General features: G+C 46.2%; 1 protein-coding gene across 1 annotated transcript in view; it reads left to right on the top strand.

Moving 5' to 3' along the window:
- Nucleotides 1-20,261, top strand: part of LOC8033894 (tudor and KH domain-containing protein) — a 59,997-nt gene that overhangs the window by 9,861 nt on the left and 29,875 nt on the right. The window contains exon 2 of the mRNA XM_029970197.4: nt 17,685-17,862. Within this exon, the coding sequence (XP_029826057.2) occupies nt 17,685-17,862 (178 nt within the window). The remainder of the gene's footprint in view (nt 1-17,684; nt 17,863-20,261) is intronic.

The raw sequence follows: 20,261 nt of genomic DNA, 5'->3' as shown, positions 1-20,261 counted from the left end.
GATATTTTAGTCTTAAACAGGTGCCAGTTTTCTTCAACAGTTCTATTTTGAAATCCATCAGCATAAAATGGAAAAAAGAGAGAAAGTGCTTCGTTAATTGAGGAAAAGTCGGCTTTGTTATAATCACGAATTTGCTTAGTCATTGCTCGCTCTATATCGGTATGAAGATTAATGCTGACATTGGTCAACTTATGATCACTGAAACCGGTAAAAAGTGACAATGAATGAACAGACTCGGGATTTGATGTAAGAACTAAGTCCAAAATATTGTCGCCACGTGTCGGTTCATTCACAATTTGTACCAGGTTAAAGTTTTGACATACATCCAGGAAGTTTATTTCCTGCTGAACATGTGAAGTTTGAGTGGACCAATCAATCAGTGGAAAGTTGAAGTCACCAAATAAAAACAGGTTCGCGTTTGGAAAGGCCTGGTGTAGGGCATAAAGTTGATCATGAAGTATGTTGATAAATTCGGGGCCACTGTCAGGGGGACGATAACACACACCCAGGATGTTCTTTTGGAATGAGGAATAAAAGCTAACCCAGATTATCTCTAAACTACAATTATTTGGAATCTCGTATGAAGGAATCTGTTTTTTAACGGCAATCAGCACGCCACCACCTCGCCTGTCCGGTCTGTCTCGACGATAGAAGTTAAACTCAGAACCATTATTAAGGATTTCTTTATTTTTAATATCAGGTTTCAGCCATGTCTCAGTAAGAATCGCGATGTCAGTATCAGTGTCGCAAAGATAGGAAGAGAATGCATCGCGTTTCGGTATCACACTTCGAATATTTGTGAATGATACAGTAAGTGCAGGGGGGCTTATGACGGGGAGAGAATTCGTCGAAACAGCACGTCGTGGGATCGGTGGCTTATTTTTCCTGAGCTATCTTGGCATGAGTTCAACGCAGTCTGAGTCAGGGTTGTACATATAGGTAGTGTTATCAATTTTTAGTTTGTCAAATGATAGTCTAAAAGAAACGTTTTTATTCTTAGCGAATTCGATTAGTTTCCTCCTTGCGTGGCGGACTGAGATAGAAAAGTCTTCTCCAACAGAAAAGGGTGTTCCTTTCAACTTAAAACCTGAAGATAGGATGCGGTCTTTTTCTTTAAATCTGGAAAACTTTACAATGATAGGGCGTTTTTTCTCAGTGTTAAACTTTCCAATTCGGTGGGCTCTTTCGATACTATCTGGGTGGATGCTGATTTCGAAATGATGAGAACAAAAATCTATCACCTTCCCTTCGGACGAGGCCCATGTTTCATTTGCATCATCGATAATACCATAAAATAGCAAGTTAGACCGACGAAGCCGATTTTCAGCGTCATCGCATCTATATGCCACATCATGCAACTTTGAAGAAATGACAGTGAGTTCACCTTCGGAGGCAGGGGTATTCTGCGTGGCTTTGCATCTCGTCAGTTCGGCCTCCAACTCAGCATTTTTCGCAGTTAGTCTTTGTATCTGCCCGTCCGAGACTTTTTGTTGTTCCTTTAGGGTTTTTATTTCCGAGATAATTCCTGCCTGACCATCTTCTATTCTCTGAACGGTAGCCAATATTTTTTCCTGTATGTCCGGGCTGTCAGTGACAGGTCCGGGGTTAGATTCTACATCGCCCGCCACTAGCAGCTGGGAGTGAGACAACAAGGAAGCAAAGAAAGATTCAAATAATGCATAAACACATTGAAGAAAGGCTAGGGTGTCGGTGGGGCATGACACAGCAATCAGACAGTAATTACTAGATCGGCAACTAAGACTGGTGGTCCGATAACTAACCTGCAACAGCAGAAACGGTGAGCGCTCCATCTTGCGCGTGTCATGCCCCAAGAAGAATGCGTTCGGGGCGTCCTTATATACGGCCCCGCCGGTGGCAGACGATCCAGGTTGCCTGCACAGTGTCGCCCAAGCATCCAGAACTGGGTTTGGTGTCGCCGTTGTGTTGAAGAAGTCGGTAGGGGATCTGGCTGTGTCGCGTAGTCCAGGCTTGGCGCCGCCGCACAGTGAATTCAGAAAGACGAGAACCTGCAACAGCAGAAACGGTGAGCGCTCCATCTTGCGCGTGTCATGCCCCCAGTACGTCTCAAATCTCTATTTTTATTTACGACAGTTTTGTAGGAACTACTGAAATAACTATTTGTTATTGCTACGTATGTAAAAAAGCTTTTAAAAACAGGATGCCCAGCTCTTTAGCTTTCTCTTGAGTTTCCAATACTTGATATGAAGTTCCATATGATATGTTGTTTACCATGTGTTTTAGTATCCTATCTATCGCTCGTGTTTTGTATTCTGAACAATGACCGTACAGTGTAATACCGTACCGTAATGCAGCTTCCGTCAAAGATTTAAGCACAAGTAATCTTATCTTCAAGCTGCACATACTTTTGAGTTTATACAAATACGCAGATATGACTCGTAGTTTTTTTACAACACATTCCACCTGCGCGTTCCACAGCATGTGTTCGTCAACAAAGACGCCTAAATATTTAACTGAACTGTCATATGTTAAAGATTTACAGCTCCAATCAAGACACTGTACCGAGTGCAAGCAAATATTGGGAGATGTTACTATCTGTTTGTGCGGATTCCGAAAACACATCAGTTTCGTTTTTGCAACCATTCACAGAAATAAAATTCACAGCAAACCATCTAATTATCATATCAATGTCTCTCTGAAAAACAGAAATTGCTTCATCATACTTTTCATGTGGTAAAACTAATTTGGTATCATCCGCGTATTGAAACATTTTTGACTGACGGGGCTGAAATCCTAACCCATTTATATAAATGTTAAATAACATAGGCCCCAAAGTACTTCCTTGTGCCACCCCGTACTGGACTTGAGCCGGGCTGCTAAGATTATTCATTATCTTAACCATTTGGAATCTACCCTTGAAGTAATTCTAAAAAAATTGATAAAATGGACCTCGGAACCCCATACTATATAATTTTTCCAACAATAACGAATGATCGATGGTATCGCATGCCACAAACAGCCTAAACCAGGTGCAGTTCGCAAAGCCACAGACTCTCACTCTCACTACAGCACACAGCGCCCGTCGTTTGCTTGGTTTGTTAGGGCCTATTGTGTAGTTTCTTTTTTTTTGAAGCGCATACTTATTTTGTTGTTGTTACACTTAGACCGACCGAATGATTCGGAGGTGTATGTGCAAACTTCAAAATTGATTTTATCGAATGAAAATTAGAATTTTCAATGAATGTGTCGTAGACATACTCACAGGTGAATATTTAGTACATGGATGAAAATTTTATAAAAATGAATGATCATCAATATTTCGACTAAAGCTTTACAAACCCCCCCCCCCCCCCCCCCCCAAAAAAAATAATTTTTTTTTTTAATTGGTTGGGGCATGCGTGTCAAAAAATTAATTTTAGGCGAGAAAAAAAATTGGAGCAATATTGACGCCGCAAGATTTATTTTTTAATTCTGCGCGCAAAGTCCATGACGTCGCAGAATGGTCATACACTCTCTCCACCTCAACGAGATGGTCATACACCCTCTCCACCCCAACGTGATGGCCAAGCCGATCCACCTCTCCTCCACGCGCCCGAAGTGTTGAGAGAGAAAGAAAACAAAAGGAAAGGAGGTGATTACCAACTAAATCGCGTCTCACGCCGTCAATATTGCTCTAAAACCCAACCAGACTGTTTAAAAAAAAAAAATGTTTCTTTTCAGGGGCCCTTTAAGGTGAGAGCAGTGTCTAGTTGAAGAGCTTCCGAGATTGCCTCATCTAAGGCCCGAGAATGAAGTGTTTGCGGATCTGGAGGCCACAAAGTCTTCCATGTTCGTACTGATCCGCCATGTTGTACAGCACAGTGACATACTTGTCTACTGTTTCTGTGGGCCCCTGTTCCTATCTGTTGAAACATACAGCCTTGTAGACTTCCTTCCCTCGAACCAAATGAGCGTCAAACCTCCCTTTCATTGTGCCCCATTTTTTGGCGTTGGCGTCTTACAACTTGAAAGTGCTGAGGACTTGCTAAGCCTGGTGACCCTTCGTGTAGAGGAAAGCTTATACCTTTGTTTCCTCGTGCTGTGCCTCAAGTCTGAAAGTGTAGCGGTAGTCATAAAATTTCTCGATTCACGCCGGCCATTCTGAAACATTCCCCAAGTCAAAGGGCTTGGGTGGCTTGAGTGAACTCAGGCCATCCAAGCCTTCAACTCGACCCCAATGACGGCTCTCGCTTCAGCCTGACTAGTTGTCACAGTCATCTGCAGCAAGGAGACACCCAGAGCTTTAGAAACAGCGGGACACCACTTCGGACGCCATGTCTAGTGCTTGGTAGCACCGAAAGGAATCGAGACCGACTGCGTTTGTCCACACATGGAATAGAGTGTTTTAATCGGCCTCCCAAGCCTGGCAGCACCGGCCGCTGCATGCTCAAACTCGTGCATGCCTCTTGTTACATTTTCCTGGTCGTTTCAGTGTGAAGTATGGATGACTAAAGTGCTTTCTGTGACTCTAGACACCGTAAGCCATCACCCGGAGCAGCTCACTGTCAGGGCAGTGACCCCCTGCTCGCCTGGGCTTGGGCCTTTTGTGACACCTTCTCGAATTAACAATGTTTGACACTGTTGGCTCGTGCCCAAAAAAGGACTGTTGGACCTCCATTTACCTTTGCTCTTGCAATCATCCTTGTGCAGTTAAGGTTTGGATTTCTTTCGCTTAAATGACTTGTGGTGGTTTTCTTAACTACCTTATGTCTGTCTTTCACACCGTGTTACTAATATTTATTGTGGGCACTTGCATGAATGTGTGAGGTGTGTTCATATGTGTGTCAAACACCTGTGCAGTCAGGCATAAATGTCACGAATGGCATAAATATGAAACCCTATACACATTTTGTTTGCTATGACTAGAACTAGAGAGGCAAATGTATTATCTATCGTCTTTCATAGTGCAAGAATCTAGTTCACGACTGATAAGTGGGCGGACCTTCAAGCCGTTGTTGCATCCAAACATCTGCCATCATAGGAGCCTCTGCACGCCTCACGGGAAACGAAAACTAAGATACCCACACATTTCGCAAGTTACATGGGTGCTGACAGTGCATCCACAAGTAAGAACTTGTAAACACAGTTCCAACTAGTGTCTGAATGCAGGATTTTCTACGAAGTAGGAATTATTCTGAGAAAGTCTAGTGCTGTAGTGTGCCTCCTGCCGGACAACTGCATATTTATTTACATTATTTACTAACATCACTCGTCGAAGAAACCGGCCAGTGCTGTCTGTCGATTGCCTCTGCTGATGTCTGGTGTTCTATCTTGTAGCTAGTGCCACGAATTGCACAGTGGGAAACCTCTCTTCCTGGTGAAAAGCCTGCAGTACCTTTTAACAGTGTCGGAATATATGGTGTAAAAAAGGGCCAAGAGTGTTGTCAAGGTGAACCTCTGGTAGATAGTAAAAGAAGGTTTGTCTATGTTGCATCTCTCTAATGTTTTGACTTAGAACTATGTCTTTCTCCGCACTTGGAAGGCGGTGCAAAGTTGGGCATTCAATGTCACGAAAACTTGGTCACCAAAGTGATGTCACACAAATACCGCCACACTCCCTGGCGGCGCACCAGGTCCGCTGCCCCGCGCCTGCTTGCCTGCTGTCGAGAACCGCGCCAACTGTGCGGTGCGCACGTGCATCCTTTCTTATCTGCTGGTTTGCTCGCTTCAACGCGACGTGCTCGTGTTTGATTTAAACGGCGAGAGACGCCGTTCTGGCAGCCGTGATCCACAATCTTTGTTCATCGCTCTGGACAGGGGCCGCATGGCAGAGCTCGCATGCCCTGCCACACGGGCAGTTCACGTGACTCGGCGAAGCGTTAAAAACAACCGCACGCAATTCCGCATATCCGCCACAGAGATGGCGGCGCGAGGGGCTGCACATTTGCCTCTATCAGACTCCGAGCCACAGGCATTCGCTTTTTGCGCACCCGAGATTGTCGTACGGCAGGAGCATGTGGACGTTTGTTCAGCTGTGGCCGTAGTTCTATGGAAATCGGTGGCAGCCTAATAACCTATGCACCGACCCATTTTTATTTTTGTGCTTTGAAATATACAAGGTGTTCTTTTATAGGCTTTGCAGATTGTTTTAAGAAAGCCATGAAATTTACTCCAATGCAGCCTGTGCATGCGAGTGATATGGCCTGGGGGACATTATCTAGGGGCTAATCGTCGCAATAAGTGAAATAACTAAAATTTCTCAATTAGCCTTTTAGTTAGCAAAGGTAAACCTATGGTTTCAGTTACGAACTTGCTATGCATCATCAAAAACCACTAAATAAGTCAATTTTAGACAGATTTGAAGCATGTGGGAAGTGCGGTGTTGCGCTAAAGTTACCACCCGTGCAGTGATGTGCTAAAGTTACCACTTGCACGTGAAGAGAGACGAAAAATCTACACGGACGCGTTTTCACACCACTAGCCTCGCTCCCGATCCACAAGTAGAAACCTTAGCGCGCCGCCGCACTTCCCACTCACCCCAAATTCTTTGAAATATAACTTGTTTAGTGGTTTTCGATGGGGCTCGGCAAGTTTATGATTGGAACCATATCTTTATCTTCTATGATGAAAAAGTTAGTTAATCGACTTATTGCGACAACTACATAGGTCGGCATTTCCGAACCCACTCACTCACCATCACATCACTAATTACAGCAACATCCAAAAGTCACAGCCCTTCACATCACAAAGTACATCGACGTCCAAAAGTCACAGCCTTTCACATCACAGAGTACACCGACGTCTAAAAGTCACGGCCTTTCACATCACGAAGTACATCGACGTCCAAACGTCACAGCCCTTCACATCACAGAGTACACCGATGTCTAATATTCACGGCCCTTCACATCACAAAGTACAACGACGTCCGAAAGTCACGGCCATTCACATCACGGAGTTCAACCGGACAACAAACTCATCCCCATCACGTCACCGCAATCTCTGAACTCACAAAGTCATTCACCGTCACTTCACGAATCCGTCAAGTTCACGAAGTACTTCACCGTCACATCACGAATCCTATAGAGTTCAGGAAGCATTCCCCATCCCATCACCGCCAACTCTGAATTCACGAAGTCGCTCACCGTCCCATCACGAGCTCATCGAGTTCAGCAAGTCGTTCCCCTCACGTCCGTGAACTGATCCCGTTCATGAAGTCGTTCGACCGGTTTGACTTCACGGCCCTTCACCGAGTCACAGCCGTTCACCGAGTCACAGCCATTCACCGAGTCACCGAGTCACCGAGGTCACGGAAAGCGGCGTCGGCCCCTGCAGCCGCGGCCACCGCCACTGCCTCCGGCTCTCAGCCATCCTCGAAGTTCTTTCGCAGCGGCGCTGACGACTCCAGATGTGTGTTTCAGTGTGTGTCTGTGTGTGTGTGTGCGTGTGGGGGCGGGGGGGGGGGGGGAGTATTGGGCTGGGCCGGGCGACGCACCCTGCTCTTGTCATTTTGTTTGTTTAGCTAGTTCCCTCTGGCTTTTAGTTTTGTTGTCCGGTTTCTTTTATTTTCGTTTTGTTTCGCGCTTTCTTCATCGTGTGCGCATGATGTGGAGAGCGAGCGGCTTCTTGACTTCCCTGCTCCGAACTTGTGAGATAAGGTGCTTGTTTCCGGGAGAGTTATAAGCCCCACGGATGCCCAGAACCAAAATGACTGCTGGTTTGTCGGCGAGCGGTATTACAAAGGGTGGCATCACCCTAGCAAAGTGCACATGAAGGCTCCCTAGACTTCGCCTCGTTGTCGGCGTTGTGATTGTGGAGGGGACCCCACCTCAAAATCTTCTGGCCTGTCTTTTTTTTTTTTTTACTTTCGTTGCGCACGGTTTTTTCTACGAAAAAAAAAAAGAAGGCGCTTATATTTTTGCCAACGACCGCCCACCGAGGGGGCAAAAAGGAGAGACAGACACGAACCTGCGTGCACGATTTTTCTGAAACATCTTACAAACATTAATACGAGTCCATAATATATGAACGAAGACGTTTTAGCGAATTACATTTTAGCGAATAGAGATCACATACGCGAGTCGACGTTTAGGCATGTGTAGGGGCGGCAAACTGGGCATCCAAACAGACCGCGCCAGGCGGTCTGTTAGGAACGATAGCAAGGGGTGTTTTGCTATAGTTTGGGGAAAATTAAATGAACTCAAGTTCGAGCGTCCATCGCCAAAGGTTCGGCAAGCTCGAAAACAGGACGGCGGCGGCCTCCATTTTATCTATTCGGTCAAATGAACGTCGCCATTCGCTAAAGTGTCATTTGATGAAACGTCGTGGGCCAGGTTTCGCTCGCTAACCGTCGTTCGATCAGTACAAAATTGTTTTGTGTGTTTTATCTTAATAATTATGATCCATGGCAACCAGCCTATCGTTGCCTACCTCACTTTACGTCGTAAAATAGCGCGATGATGTCACTTTCATAAGAGATACCATAATAACGCAATACTTCACAACCGACCGCTGAATCACCCATGTAATATTTTGTCACGGATTTCATCATATATATATAAAGTAGACATTCCAAAACAAGAGTCATCCATTCCCAAAAATTTTAGGGACTGGAACTACCTTCCCTCATCTTGTTGCCACAATTGCCACTTACTATATGTTTAAAATTGCCGTAAATAATCTATACAGCTCAGACTGCGCTCCAAAGTGTACAGCTTTGTTCTGTTCTCTTCTAACTCCCGCTAACCTCTGTAATGCCGATGGCCCTGAGGGTATGTCAGTAAACAAATAAATAAAAAAAGTAAGTTCCTCTCCTGAAAAACCTCTTCAAGAGGTGACCTGCAACTTGCCGAAGCAATGAAATCTGTTTTATTCGAACCCGTTGGTCAGAGTACACCTCATCATTAATTAAACCACTCATTGGATCATTCACCTCAAAGCAATATGTTTACTTCTGAGCGTGTTCGTGTCGCTCAACCTACTTTGAGCGAAATGCAGTCGAGATAACTAATGATGGCGGTCGACTCCACTTTTTTCAGCTTTGAACCGAGGCGAGGCGCGCGATTAACGCGCGCCTCGCGCTCGTGGTTTTACGCCGGGGTTTGGCTGCGCATAGACTCGTTTTATAGGTAGCGTACTGTGTTTTCGGAGTTCATTTTTGAATAGAATCGGAGCGTGTTTTTAGGAGTTTATTTTGTAGCGTAGGCTGCACTGGCCGAGGTTAAGCAGTTTCGCGTGGCTTCTGGCGAGCCGTGCTGCGTCACACGTGTCAGTCCCCGATGCACGCGCCGCGCGCATGGACCCGCTCGAGATCATGGCTCGCGCTGTCCGGTGTTCTGGGCGGCAGCTTGGTTGCTTGATACATAACACGGCGCACAGCTGGCCAAACCAACGACCACCCTACCAACGATGGGTATCTGGCACGCCCCAGCGGAGAATTAATTTGGACCATCTGGGGATCTTTTGGCGTGCAACCGAAGGCTCGGTTATACGGCGCCTCCTCCGCAATAAGAAGAGCGGAGAAGCTTAACTCATCGGATCCCGAAGTAGTCACATAATCCGTAAACCGTCTGTGTTATTGAAGCAGCAGTAAGCATGATAATCAAGCTAATCGTAGACAACCAGGAAAGCTAAGAATAACCAGCTGAACCTAAGCTTACGCTACGTATATGCTGGCATAGCCGAGCTAAGCCACTGCAATTTTTTACAATGAATTCGGGGTGTTTTTCGGAGCTTTCTTTAATGGTATACAAAATTCGGAGTTTGTCGGCTTCTTCGGTGGTGCGAATTAAATTTAGAAAACAGCAGTTTGCGAATTTAGTAAATCAGCCTTTTCATATGCGAGACTTCGACTGTGGTCGTAAGAGAAGCTACCTCGTTTCTATAATAACGGGATAAGTTCGTAAGTTTCAACTAGAAAGGATGACAAACGTAAAGCTTGTTGTAAATTCCGGGGAAATATGAAGACCTGTCGGGCGTTATTACTTCTGGCAGCCCCAAATATTCGGGGTTTTTCGGATAAACCCGAATCGGCAAAAGTTTAAACGGCAAGTGTTCTTCGGATTTCATAGGGTTTATTCGAAAACACGGAGCCCTAATTATACTGTAGTGGGCTCACGCAAAATGCGGAGCTTACTGCATTCTTAACTTGGTTAAAACTGCAGTTTGAAGCCCCCAGCGCGCACTCGCTCCCTTCCGCCGAGCATTCGCTGCGCTTGCAAGCTTGTGCTTTTCTGGTGACGCAGGTCCACTAAAATAACATGCATACAAAATCAATAAAAGACAAAGTTCCCGGGGCGCGCAAAATACGCATGCCTCAAGAGTCGAGGCACAAAGAACGTATACCAGCCCCAACAGTCGGATGCGCAGTGGTGACCCGGAGGCTAGAAACCTCGCGCTGAAGGCAGACCTTGCACTGCGGTCTTCACCGGTCACTGAATATAAGTACAATAGCACAATGTGCTGAATGTACTTGGCACGCTACACCTATGTCGATACCTGTGGGCGGCATGTTTCCGTATTTCGTTAAACTGCTACGCATCCGAAGCTCCGTTCGACTAAACATGAAAGGAACCGCGGCGCAAAAGGACACACACACAAGTAGAACAGCGACACGTGCACAGCGCTGTCTGTCCTCTACTTGCTTTCCTTGGGTCCTCTTGCGCCGTTTTTCCTTTGATGAACGGCCTTTGTCAAAAGTTCACAACCAACCAAGCCGCTCCGGCCAGGCCGGGGGCTCCGAACTGGGCTACGGGCCGTTCGTCGAAAGGCAATTCGTAACAGGGCAACTCGTAGCAGGGCAATTCGTCGCTTAGGACAGTTTGTCATAGGGCTATTCGTCGCTAGGGCAACTTGTCGAAAACCGGCGTGTGTGTGTGTGCGTGTGCGGGAAAAGGGGGGGGGGGGGGGGTCGAGTCATAGAAGTTTGTGTAGAAGGCTTCGATGGTTCATCTCTTTTTTTTTTTCTTTTTTGCTTTGCTTTTCTCGGTGCTCTGTCGTATTCTGTTTAGAGGGTTCACGATCCGTTGTCCGGTTTCTAGGTCCCACAAGCAGACGTTTGGAGACTTCTTTGATGCCTACTATCTTTACCACCTTTCTTCCTTATCGTTCGCTCCCTGTCATCTTTACCGCTTAAGTTCAGAAAAAACTTTTCAAGGCTGACCGCTTACCGGGGGTTTGGGGACATAGAACATGTATGTATAAATGGTAAAGTTCAGAAGCATTCCAAGAAAAGTTCGACCACCACCTTGTTGTCCGTGTACTTCTGGGGTTTCAGAAAAGTCGGAGGCTTTTCTTCTCTAGTCGTATCCTGTTTGGAGAGTTCACAATCCTTTGCCCGGTTTCTAGGACCTACAAGCAGAAGTTTGGAGACTTGTTTGGCGCCTATTATCTTTACCACCTTTCTTCCTCCTGTTCGGTCCCTGTCATCTTTACTGCTTTTCCCTGGCGTTTTGTTCTGGTGATGATGCGACTGCCTAGACCCACTGTTGACTTAAGTGCCTTTGTTATTTCGATTTCGCTTATCTTTTTTTCAGAAAGTTCGGGACTAACTTTTCAAGGCTTACAAGATAAAGTTTTGAAGATTTCTTTGTTAGCCTCATCCTTTTAGGTCCGAGGGCATGTTCGTACATCTGCCGAATGCTATAAAATATTTGGTCTAAGCGTGTATCTTCGCAGTCACTATGGAAGTCATCGGGACTGCAAGAGGCGGAGAGATGCTGGTTTGCGAAGGATTTTTATATGCTACTAACCAAAGGGCTGAGCAAACCATTCAAAGGGAAGTACCAAACAAGCGAGGAGCTCCGTTCGTGAATATTCATTTCGAAGCACTATACTTGATAAACTGAGAAAATTAAACACATAAGAAGCTTTTTCGATAGGGTGACGAATTGTCATCATGACGAATCGCCCTATGACGAAATGCCCTATGACGAATTGCCCTATGCGACGAATTGCCCTGCTACGAGTTGCCCTGCTACGAATTGTCTTTCGACGAACGGTCCTACAGCCCTCCGAACTTGCTACAAGGACTGTGCACTATGCACCGACTGGCCCACCTTCAAACTTTACCACAGTTCGACTAAACATCTGTTGGACAAAGAGTCAATCATTTGCTAAAGTCCGACGGGGCGGTGTTCGCGAATATAATAGACTCGGAAACCTGATGGGACGCAAGTTCTTGAGGTGGGAATCTCTACGAAGCGTTTTATTAGAGGACAGGGTCTTCAAGTTTTCACTCCTTGGCATTGCTTTCAGTCAGGATGGCACGCTGTGCGATTGATTGGGAGCTAGTGCGCCACTTTCCGCGAGAACACCAGTAATGCAGGCGGCTGCTAGCTACGGAGAAAACTCTGCGAATGACAAGGACTAAAGTATCTAGACTTGTGAATTTTCTAACGTTATACTCACATGACGTGACGTGAGCATGTAAAACGTGGTGCTCAGTGGCACCTCATTTCACATCATTTTTCCACTATATTTTATACACCAACTCATGTTTACAAACAAACTGGAGCGCTCCTCGCCGACGCCATCGTAGCCGGGCATGCGCGATGGGGTGTGGGCAAGAAGCTCGCCGCGTCGCCAATAAACAAACCATTGAATTGCGTTGTCGTCGGCGGCGGTGTGAGTCCCCGTGCATTTTTCTACGTTGGAATTGTTGATTCTACGTCTTCCTGGGCAATGCCTGACTACTTGAGCAGCCTCAGCGAAATTACCGAGGCTCGCTACACCACAAAACTTCGCGTGAATAATGCGACATGCGGCGATTCATTCCGCGTGGACGCCGCAGAGGATACGCTAAAGCCTGATTCGCATGATGAAATTTCGGTCGCAATTTTCAGTCATGACGTCGCTCGGGCTACAACAGCGTGAACCGTAGCTGAGATGTTCAACATCGATACTGAAAATCGCAAGCAGAATCGGACCAAGTGAATGAGGCATAACAAGTCGTTGATGGTCACTGGTAACAACGATTAACATCTCCGAACTCACTTCTTATCGCAAGTACCGGGCCAACATTTGGTCCACGGGCCGGTGTCGTCTAAAAGAGCAGACGCCGAGCAGAAGCGTTTGAAAGAGCAGACGACAGTTCGAGCAATCAGGCGGCCGTTCGATCTTGAAGACGCACTGAACGTCCGCATGCAGGCGGTCCCAACAACTTTTTGGTATTCCCGCTTTCATGACGGAACAAAACAAATAAATCTGATGACAACAAGTATCCGTGAATTTAACCCAAACTGCTTCCCGCCCAAGCAATCGTGGTCCGACGGCGACTGGCTTTCCATTTTCACGGCACATATCCACGTTCTCGGACGAACCGAGCACATGAAAACTGATCTTCAAACCTTTCTCGACTCTTTTGGTACAGCCCAAGCGGCGGCGTTTTGACGAGAAGGCAAGTTTTTGTCAGGTTTTTTTTAATACAACGCTAGAATACACGTCTCACATAGGGACTTCCGCCTTCAGTCCCAGACCGGAAGTGCGCCCGACGCGCGACCACCGCGCCGTGACGTAACAGAGATGAGTTCGTTGGTTCGTGTATTGCCAGAACATAATTTCGGCGACATATTCACCTATACATGAACTCATCTCCGTTACGTAACGGCGCGGTGGTGGCGCGTCGGGCGTAACAGAGATGCTCCTTAAAACAAAAACCAAAAGGCTCCTTAAAACCGAAACCGACAGACTCCACACGTAACCAGTAACAAAAAAGAACAGGCCACAACGGGTCGACAAAGGACGTAAAAGAAAAAAAAACCCGAACAGCGAACTTTTCCCTACACTTGGCAAGGTCAAACTTTGTACCTACAGGTTGCCTCAAGCTTGAAACACAAAAGTTTATCCCAAGCTTGAAACACTAAAGCACTAATCACGAACGAGCGTGTTGGGGACGAATTAAGTAAGTGCTTATACTTCCTGTTTAACGTCTAAGAAACTAGGGAGTTTTGTGTATTGTTCCAATAATTCCTGTAAGGATACCCGATACTCCTCTGTCGTCTTAGTGCATGCGTAGTATCGTTATTGGGTATCGTTACCGAGCACAAAAACCGTCTACAAGAACTCCCTACCGTTTATCGTTTTTCTAGTGAAATTAAAGACGACGTTGGCAAGGAAAAGCAAGCTAACTAATCTCGAAGGGAAGGGAAACAGAGGTCGTCTTCGCTCCTTCAGCTCCCCTTGCTGCGCTGCCACACTCTGTGCTTGCTTTTTTCGTAAAACTTGATCCATGTATCCCTCCTACCTTGGCCGCCCCAAGGCGGCCGGTAGTATAAAAAAAAAAAAAAAAAAAAATAGCCGGTGATTTCTTCAAGCAGACAGAGCCAGTGAGGACGCCTTCAGCGAACATCAAACATAGTCTTTGAGATGAATAGAGGCAGGTTCTTAATTTTGTTTTCGTTACAAAAGAAAGGTCATTTTGGAACAAGGTCTGGTGGGAAATGCAAGATGGGAGGACGGGTAAACAGCTCGTCCACACTTCTAGACGGGGAACACAGCCTGTCATAAAAACTGGACATGTCAGGCTCTAAAGAGCGTGGGAAAGTAAAAGCTCTTTAGTGAACCGACGATACGTGCCCCAGAACAGCACGGCGACGTGCATGAAAAAAGTTTAAAAAAACGCGGCAAGCCCGGTTCAATAGTTTTCCACGTTTTAAAAATAACAGGCTTATTCTGCTCTTTGCGCCCCTCGTGTGTTTGTTTACCCCTCAGACGCTCTGACGTACCTCTATTTACACCTGGTTTTGACCAATGACGGCGCGCGCTTTTCTGTCTCGTCTTCGCGCGTTCTGTGAGCGCCCTTTATGTTTCCCGCTGATTGTTGTGCCACTCTTCGTATTTACTTCTTTTCAATAAGTCACGATAACGTTCGCAAGCGCGGAAGACACGTTTTGGTACCCCTACTTGCACGTCGTATAAACACTTACTTCGAATTTGACTTCGACCTCGACCGCGCACCTTGTTTTTCATTGGTAGCCTGCTTGCAACAGCAGGGTGACGGTGATGACAACGCAATCGCGGTCTGCTTGGGGTCCTGTGTGATGGGCTCTCACTTCCGATCGAAGTGAGAGCCATTCGTATCGCTCCGACGCTGTTGAAAAAACTCAGCAGACCTTTGAATGAGTCACTTTCTCAGGAAAATAGCGAGGAGACGAGTGTCTAAGCGCTTATGTAAGAAGAGTGGTCTCGATTTCAAATGAAAAGCACTCCAGAAAAATGTGGCCGATATGGTTCGTATGCAAAACTAGCTAGCATAAAAAAAGAGATAAATTCAGAAATGGGGACGGACTATCTGTCTCCCCCCTTGTAAAAGATTTGTCATTTTATCAAGAATCTTTGAACACTCGTACTCCGCCTTCGCGTTCGAAGCTCTGTTCACGGAGTAAGGCTAGGCTGCTTAGTGGATTGAGTTTCGCCACGTGTTCGTCGCACATTTCCTGATGGGGTCCGGCTTTTACACACAAGTATCGTGCCAGTAGCTGACTTTTGCTGAAGTAAACAGAAACAAAAACCTCTTTACTCAATACTCACGTTCAACGGAAATCAAAGAACTCTGTTCGTATTCCTAGAATTCAAGAACTCGGGAATATGCACGACTGTGATGAAAACTATTATCGGCAACAGCAAGCGAAGCCCCCACCTAAACGCCTGAGAGCACGTAAAATTTTCTCCGCCTGTTATTGCAACGGACATGTCCGCGCGCTTGTTAGGAAACGTGGGCGACAAACCGTGATGCCAATCGGCTGCTTCCTCACATTTTTAAAATTATCCTAATTCTCCGGCATATGGATAAAGCCCGTAATCTTCCGTGATTTTTCTCGAATAGCGTCAAGCCTTCCCGAGATCTTAGATGCTAAATAGCGTTTGAAAAAATCCGGAAGGCGCCGAAACAGATCAAATCCGGCGCACGCTTTTTCGTGTGGACGGATAAAAACGAGCGTATGCCGCATATTACCAGCATCATAGAATATCTGTAAGCATTATATTAAGCGAGAGCGAGAAAACCAACATTGTATAGTCCAGTTAGGGTCGCACCAGTACTCGCGTAAAAGCTCCGGGAAGACGGTTTTATTTGTGTTTCCTTGAGGGGTGCGCGCACGCACGCGCTTGCAAAAGACAAAAACATGGTCGCACGGACACACGCAGATGCAATCAACGCGAAGAGAAACCCTCCCGTGGCAGAATAGCACACTGGCAAAACGACACCTTCCCCGGCCCCCCACAGACAATGACACACACAGACACACACACCGAAAGGAGGAGCCGCCAAGCCGCGCCGCGTAAACGGAACCCCACGGCCATGCAGGAGGCTCAAACGTCTTCCGCGCACAGAAAAAGCCTCCCCTAACGTTCGCTAAGCTGCACATGTACTACGCGACGCGGGTACGCACGCCCGCAGTATCGGGGCAAGGGAGCCGGAGGTCCGCCAAACTCGTTGGAGTCGCCGCTGAGTCTGTGCCGGTCCAAACATCCCCCCCCCCCTCCCCCCCAATCCCCATCTGGGAAGCGCTGGTGCCGCTCCGTCTGCAATACACAGTCCCCTCCCCATTTCCGATTTCGTGCTTAAGCCGCGCACAGTCGCACACGCAAAATGTCACATCCTCTCTCAAAGTCCTCCAAAGCAAACGCCCCCTGCAGTTGCTTCCCCCAAACGTTACCAGACCACCCCTACGAATCTCGTTCTGGGCTCTAACAGAAGTTCCTTCCAAGTTTCTGCTCCGTCTGCACTCTATACTAACCGCCACAGCATGTTTGTGCGTGTAAGGGCACCAACATGCTGCAGACACTTCCAAATGTCAAGTCGGCTATCAGTCGCGAAGAGTACGCACACGGAAGCAAATCCATAACGACATCTCCTGAGTCCTGACTCCTAGTTCACGAACTCAGTCCCCATCACATCACAAATTCAGTTCACGAATTCATTCACCATCACATCACGTATACACCAGAGTCACGAAGTCCTTCACTACTGCATCACGGGTGCGTCAGAGTTCACGAGGTCACTCCCCGTCACATCACGGCTCCTTCCAAATTCATGAAGTCAGTCCCCTTCGCATCACGACTCGTTCCGCATTCACGAAGTCACATCCCCTTCACATCACGGGTTCTTTCGCGTTCACGGAGTCACGCCCATTCACATCACGACTCCTTCCGTGTTCACGAAGTCACATCCCCTTCACATCACGGGTTCTTTCGCGTTCACGGAGTCACGCCCATTCACATCACGACTCCTTCCGCGTTCACGAAGTCACATCCCCTTCACATCACGACTTCGTCCGAGTTCACGAAGTCATTCACAGCCCTTCACCATGACGCGGTGAGCGTGAGTGAGTGTGAGTGAGCGAGTTCGTGAGTGACTTCGCCGAGGTATGGACAACTATCCCCTTATATCATGTTCCCCTGGCCGTATCATTCACCTGCACGGACAGCATCAGTGTAACTCTCATGGCCTCTTTAAAACAAATCTGTAAACCCTTAAAAACAAACACAATCTAGAACAATTGCAACCTGCTTTAATTTTTGTTAGTTATCTGTACCAATGAGAGTTTGCATACGGCTCTACAACTTGAGGCGTTTCGATCCAACCCTTCTTCATCTTCATTTGCAGCTGCCACTTCAAAGCTGAAATACTAGCATATGAGTACCGAGCCTGAGGCATGGAATGTTTCTGACTCAACCAGCATTCCAGTGAGCTCACGGTTTCAATGGTGCGACTCCTTTTTTGGTTGTAGGCAATGGCGAGGAGTGCGACCGCTTTGCCGTGATCCGAGGAACGCCGTGCGGAGTCCGAGAGGCGGAGGAGCTCTTGAACGCCTGCATCGAAGAGCAGTCGAACGTCATCACCGAGACCGTCTTCGTCCCTAGCAGGGCCTGTGGTCGCATCATCGGGAGGAATGGAGAGAGCATTCGGTTCGTGCTTAGAAGGAGACGGAGTGTTGGTGATAGGAAGGAACCACGTATGCAGTACTTTTAGCGTTCTGGAAATATGTACATAAAAAAAAAGTGTAGCCGCGGTTTCTTCTTTTTTTAATATACAATTGACTAAAAGTTTTATGTTTTAGGTCACAATCCTATCAAAGTTATGTTTCCTATGTTAAAGGCCAACCTGCCAAATATCTTTAAACCAGGGTGAAGATCCTCCTCGCCACCCTTCACCATTTCCACCTCTTAACTTGATGGTGGGGAAGGAACTTTACTTCTTGTTGCCTATTGGGGCTGGATGATGGGGGATAAGCTCCTGGCTTATCCAGCCCCAAGATTCGGCAAGTTGAAAAATAATTTGCAGATCTGCCCTTAAAGGGATGCTGAACCGAAACCTGGATTCCACAAAACACTGCAGCAAAAACGTGCAACTGGATGCTACAAACACCAAAACAGCACTCGTCCCGCAATATCTCAAACTGATGACCATAATTTTCAAAAAAAAAAGGAGGTGCATTTGACAGATTTGTTTATGTCTTGTTTCTCTGAAAAGGAGAGGGAACGGCCTCGCATCTTTTCCGCCTCGCCGCCTTGAGGGGACGAAGCAAAGAGAGGAGGAAACGAGATATCTTTACGTCACATGCCTCGTCGGCTTGGTTCAATCTCAACCTCCTTTTCCAAAAATACAACTATCTATTTGAGATATCGCCTTACGAGTAGTAGTGTTGTAAGGATTCTAGCGTCCCGCCTACAGCTCCTGCATTGTTTTTTTGAAATCCAAATTTCGGTTCACCATCCCTTTAAGCTTGTTTTTTTATATAAAATGTTTGCTTTTGCAGCTTATCGGGTTTCTGCATGTGGAAGAATCAAGTTTTTATAATACGAAGTAGAAGTTGCATCGACAGGCACAGCTGAAAACTTATAATTTTTCATCTATATCAGTTTGTAATCTTTGCCACCGCATAAAGCATGAATGAAGCCCAGTTTGTCGGCCTGCATAAATAAACTGCGTCACAGAAAGCTGGAACTCTGCGAGAATGTGATGTTAGCAGTAGTGATAAAATGCTAAAGTTCAAGCACATGACGTTACATGGGTCAAAAGACAAGAGACATTATTTCTCTTGTGAGCCGACGTCCACTAAGCCTAGCATTAGTGAAACTGAAATATGAGATTTTCTTAACTGACATGTTTTTTTCACTGAAATGAATGGTACTGGTGCCCACAATTTCAGATTTCAGTTAGATGAATATTGGGCTTACGTGGATGTCGGCTCGTAGAAAAATTTTGTTTCTGTTTTGTACCTTTTGATCCAGTTAATGTCGTGCGCTCAAACTTTACCATTTTATCACCACCCCCGGCGTCACATTGTCACGGAACTTCTGCTTTCTGTGAGGTGTGGTTTACTGTATTTGTGCAGGTCGAAAAACTGAGTTTAATTTTCTTAGTCATTCTTGGCACTTAGCAGTTGTCAATGCAGCTCAGAAGCTCCACTGAATTGCTGTACTTTACGACTGAAAGATTTGTATCAGAAAAATTAAGCACATATGGCATGAAACAGAAAGGCAACTGCAAAAGCGCTCAAACTGAAACCAACCAAGTTGAAGCCTGCCATTAACAGCAGGTGCACCAGCACACTTTTATGTGTCGGTCAGGTAACTGCTCAGCTTCTCAAGAAAGCTGGCAAGCAAACCTGCCATTACAGCCTTCTGTTTAAACTACCAGGTGCCATTGATTTTGCAGAAGTCCCTAATATGTTTAAGCTATGTTGTTTTGCAAGCTTCTTCCATAGGTTGCAAAACTAACCTCTTAGAGAAATCATAAAAAAAAAAAAGTTTTGGAGCTGTATTGTAGCAGGAAAGGAAGTCAGTACAGTGCACTTCTCTTTTGCATGTTTGCTTATGGAAATGGGGCAATGGTATGGCCATACCAGCTCCTCAGGTTGCTTTGAATATCAATGGTACAAATACTTGGCAAGCAGTGAAGGCTACAGCATCCCATCACAACCACCAAAAAAAATATAGCCTTGATTTGTTTTTTTTGCTTTAGAAGTGAATGAACAGACGTGACAACTTTTCTTTTACTTTTTTTTAGAAACGAAGCGAGAAACTTCACATACTTTTCTGCATTTACTGAAAGGGGCAGTGCAACGATTTTCAGACTTTGGCGAATTAACTGCGGAAATTAATCTGTGTCACCTATGGAACGGAAAACCGTAAACCGCATTTTCTTGCGAGAGCTAGTTGTTATTTAAAAAAATTAAACAAATCGAAGGTCGAAGTGGCTCTCAACTCTCCACGCCGACTTTCGAGTGACGTACTCTAGGGGTTCACGTGGTTTCCCCTTGGGCCCTTTCTTGAGACCCCAGTCACTTCCTCCGCGATTGTCG

Source organism: Ixodes scapularis, unplaced genomic scaffold (genome assembly GCF_016920785.2).
Source record: "Ixodes scapularis isolate PalLabHiFi unplaced genomic scaffold, ASM1692078v2 PGA_scaffold2__306_contigs__length_199485367, whole genome shotgun sequence".
In the NCBI taxonomy this organism is placed as follows: Eukaryota; Metazoa; Arthropoda; class Arachnida; order Ixodida; family Ixodidae; genus Ixodes; species Ixodes scapularis.
Note: the sequence above shows the minus strand (reverse complement) of the source record. Positions and strands in the feature narration are given on the sequence as shown.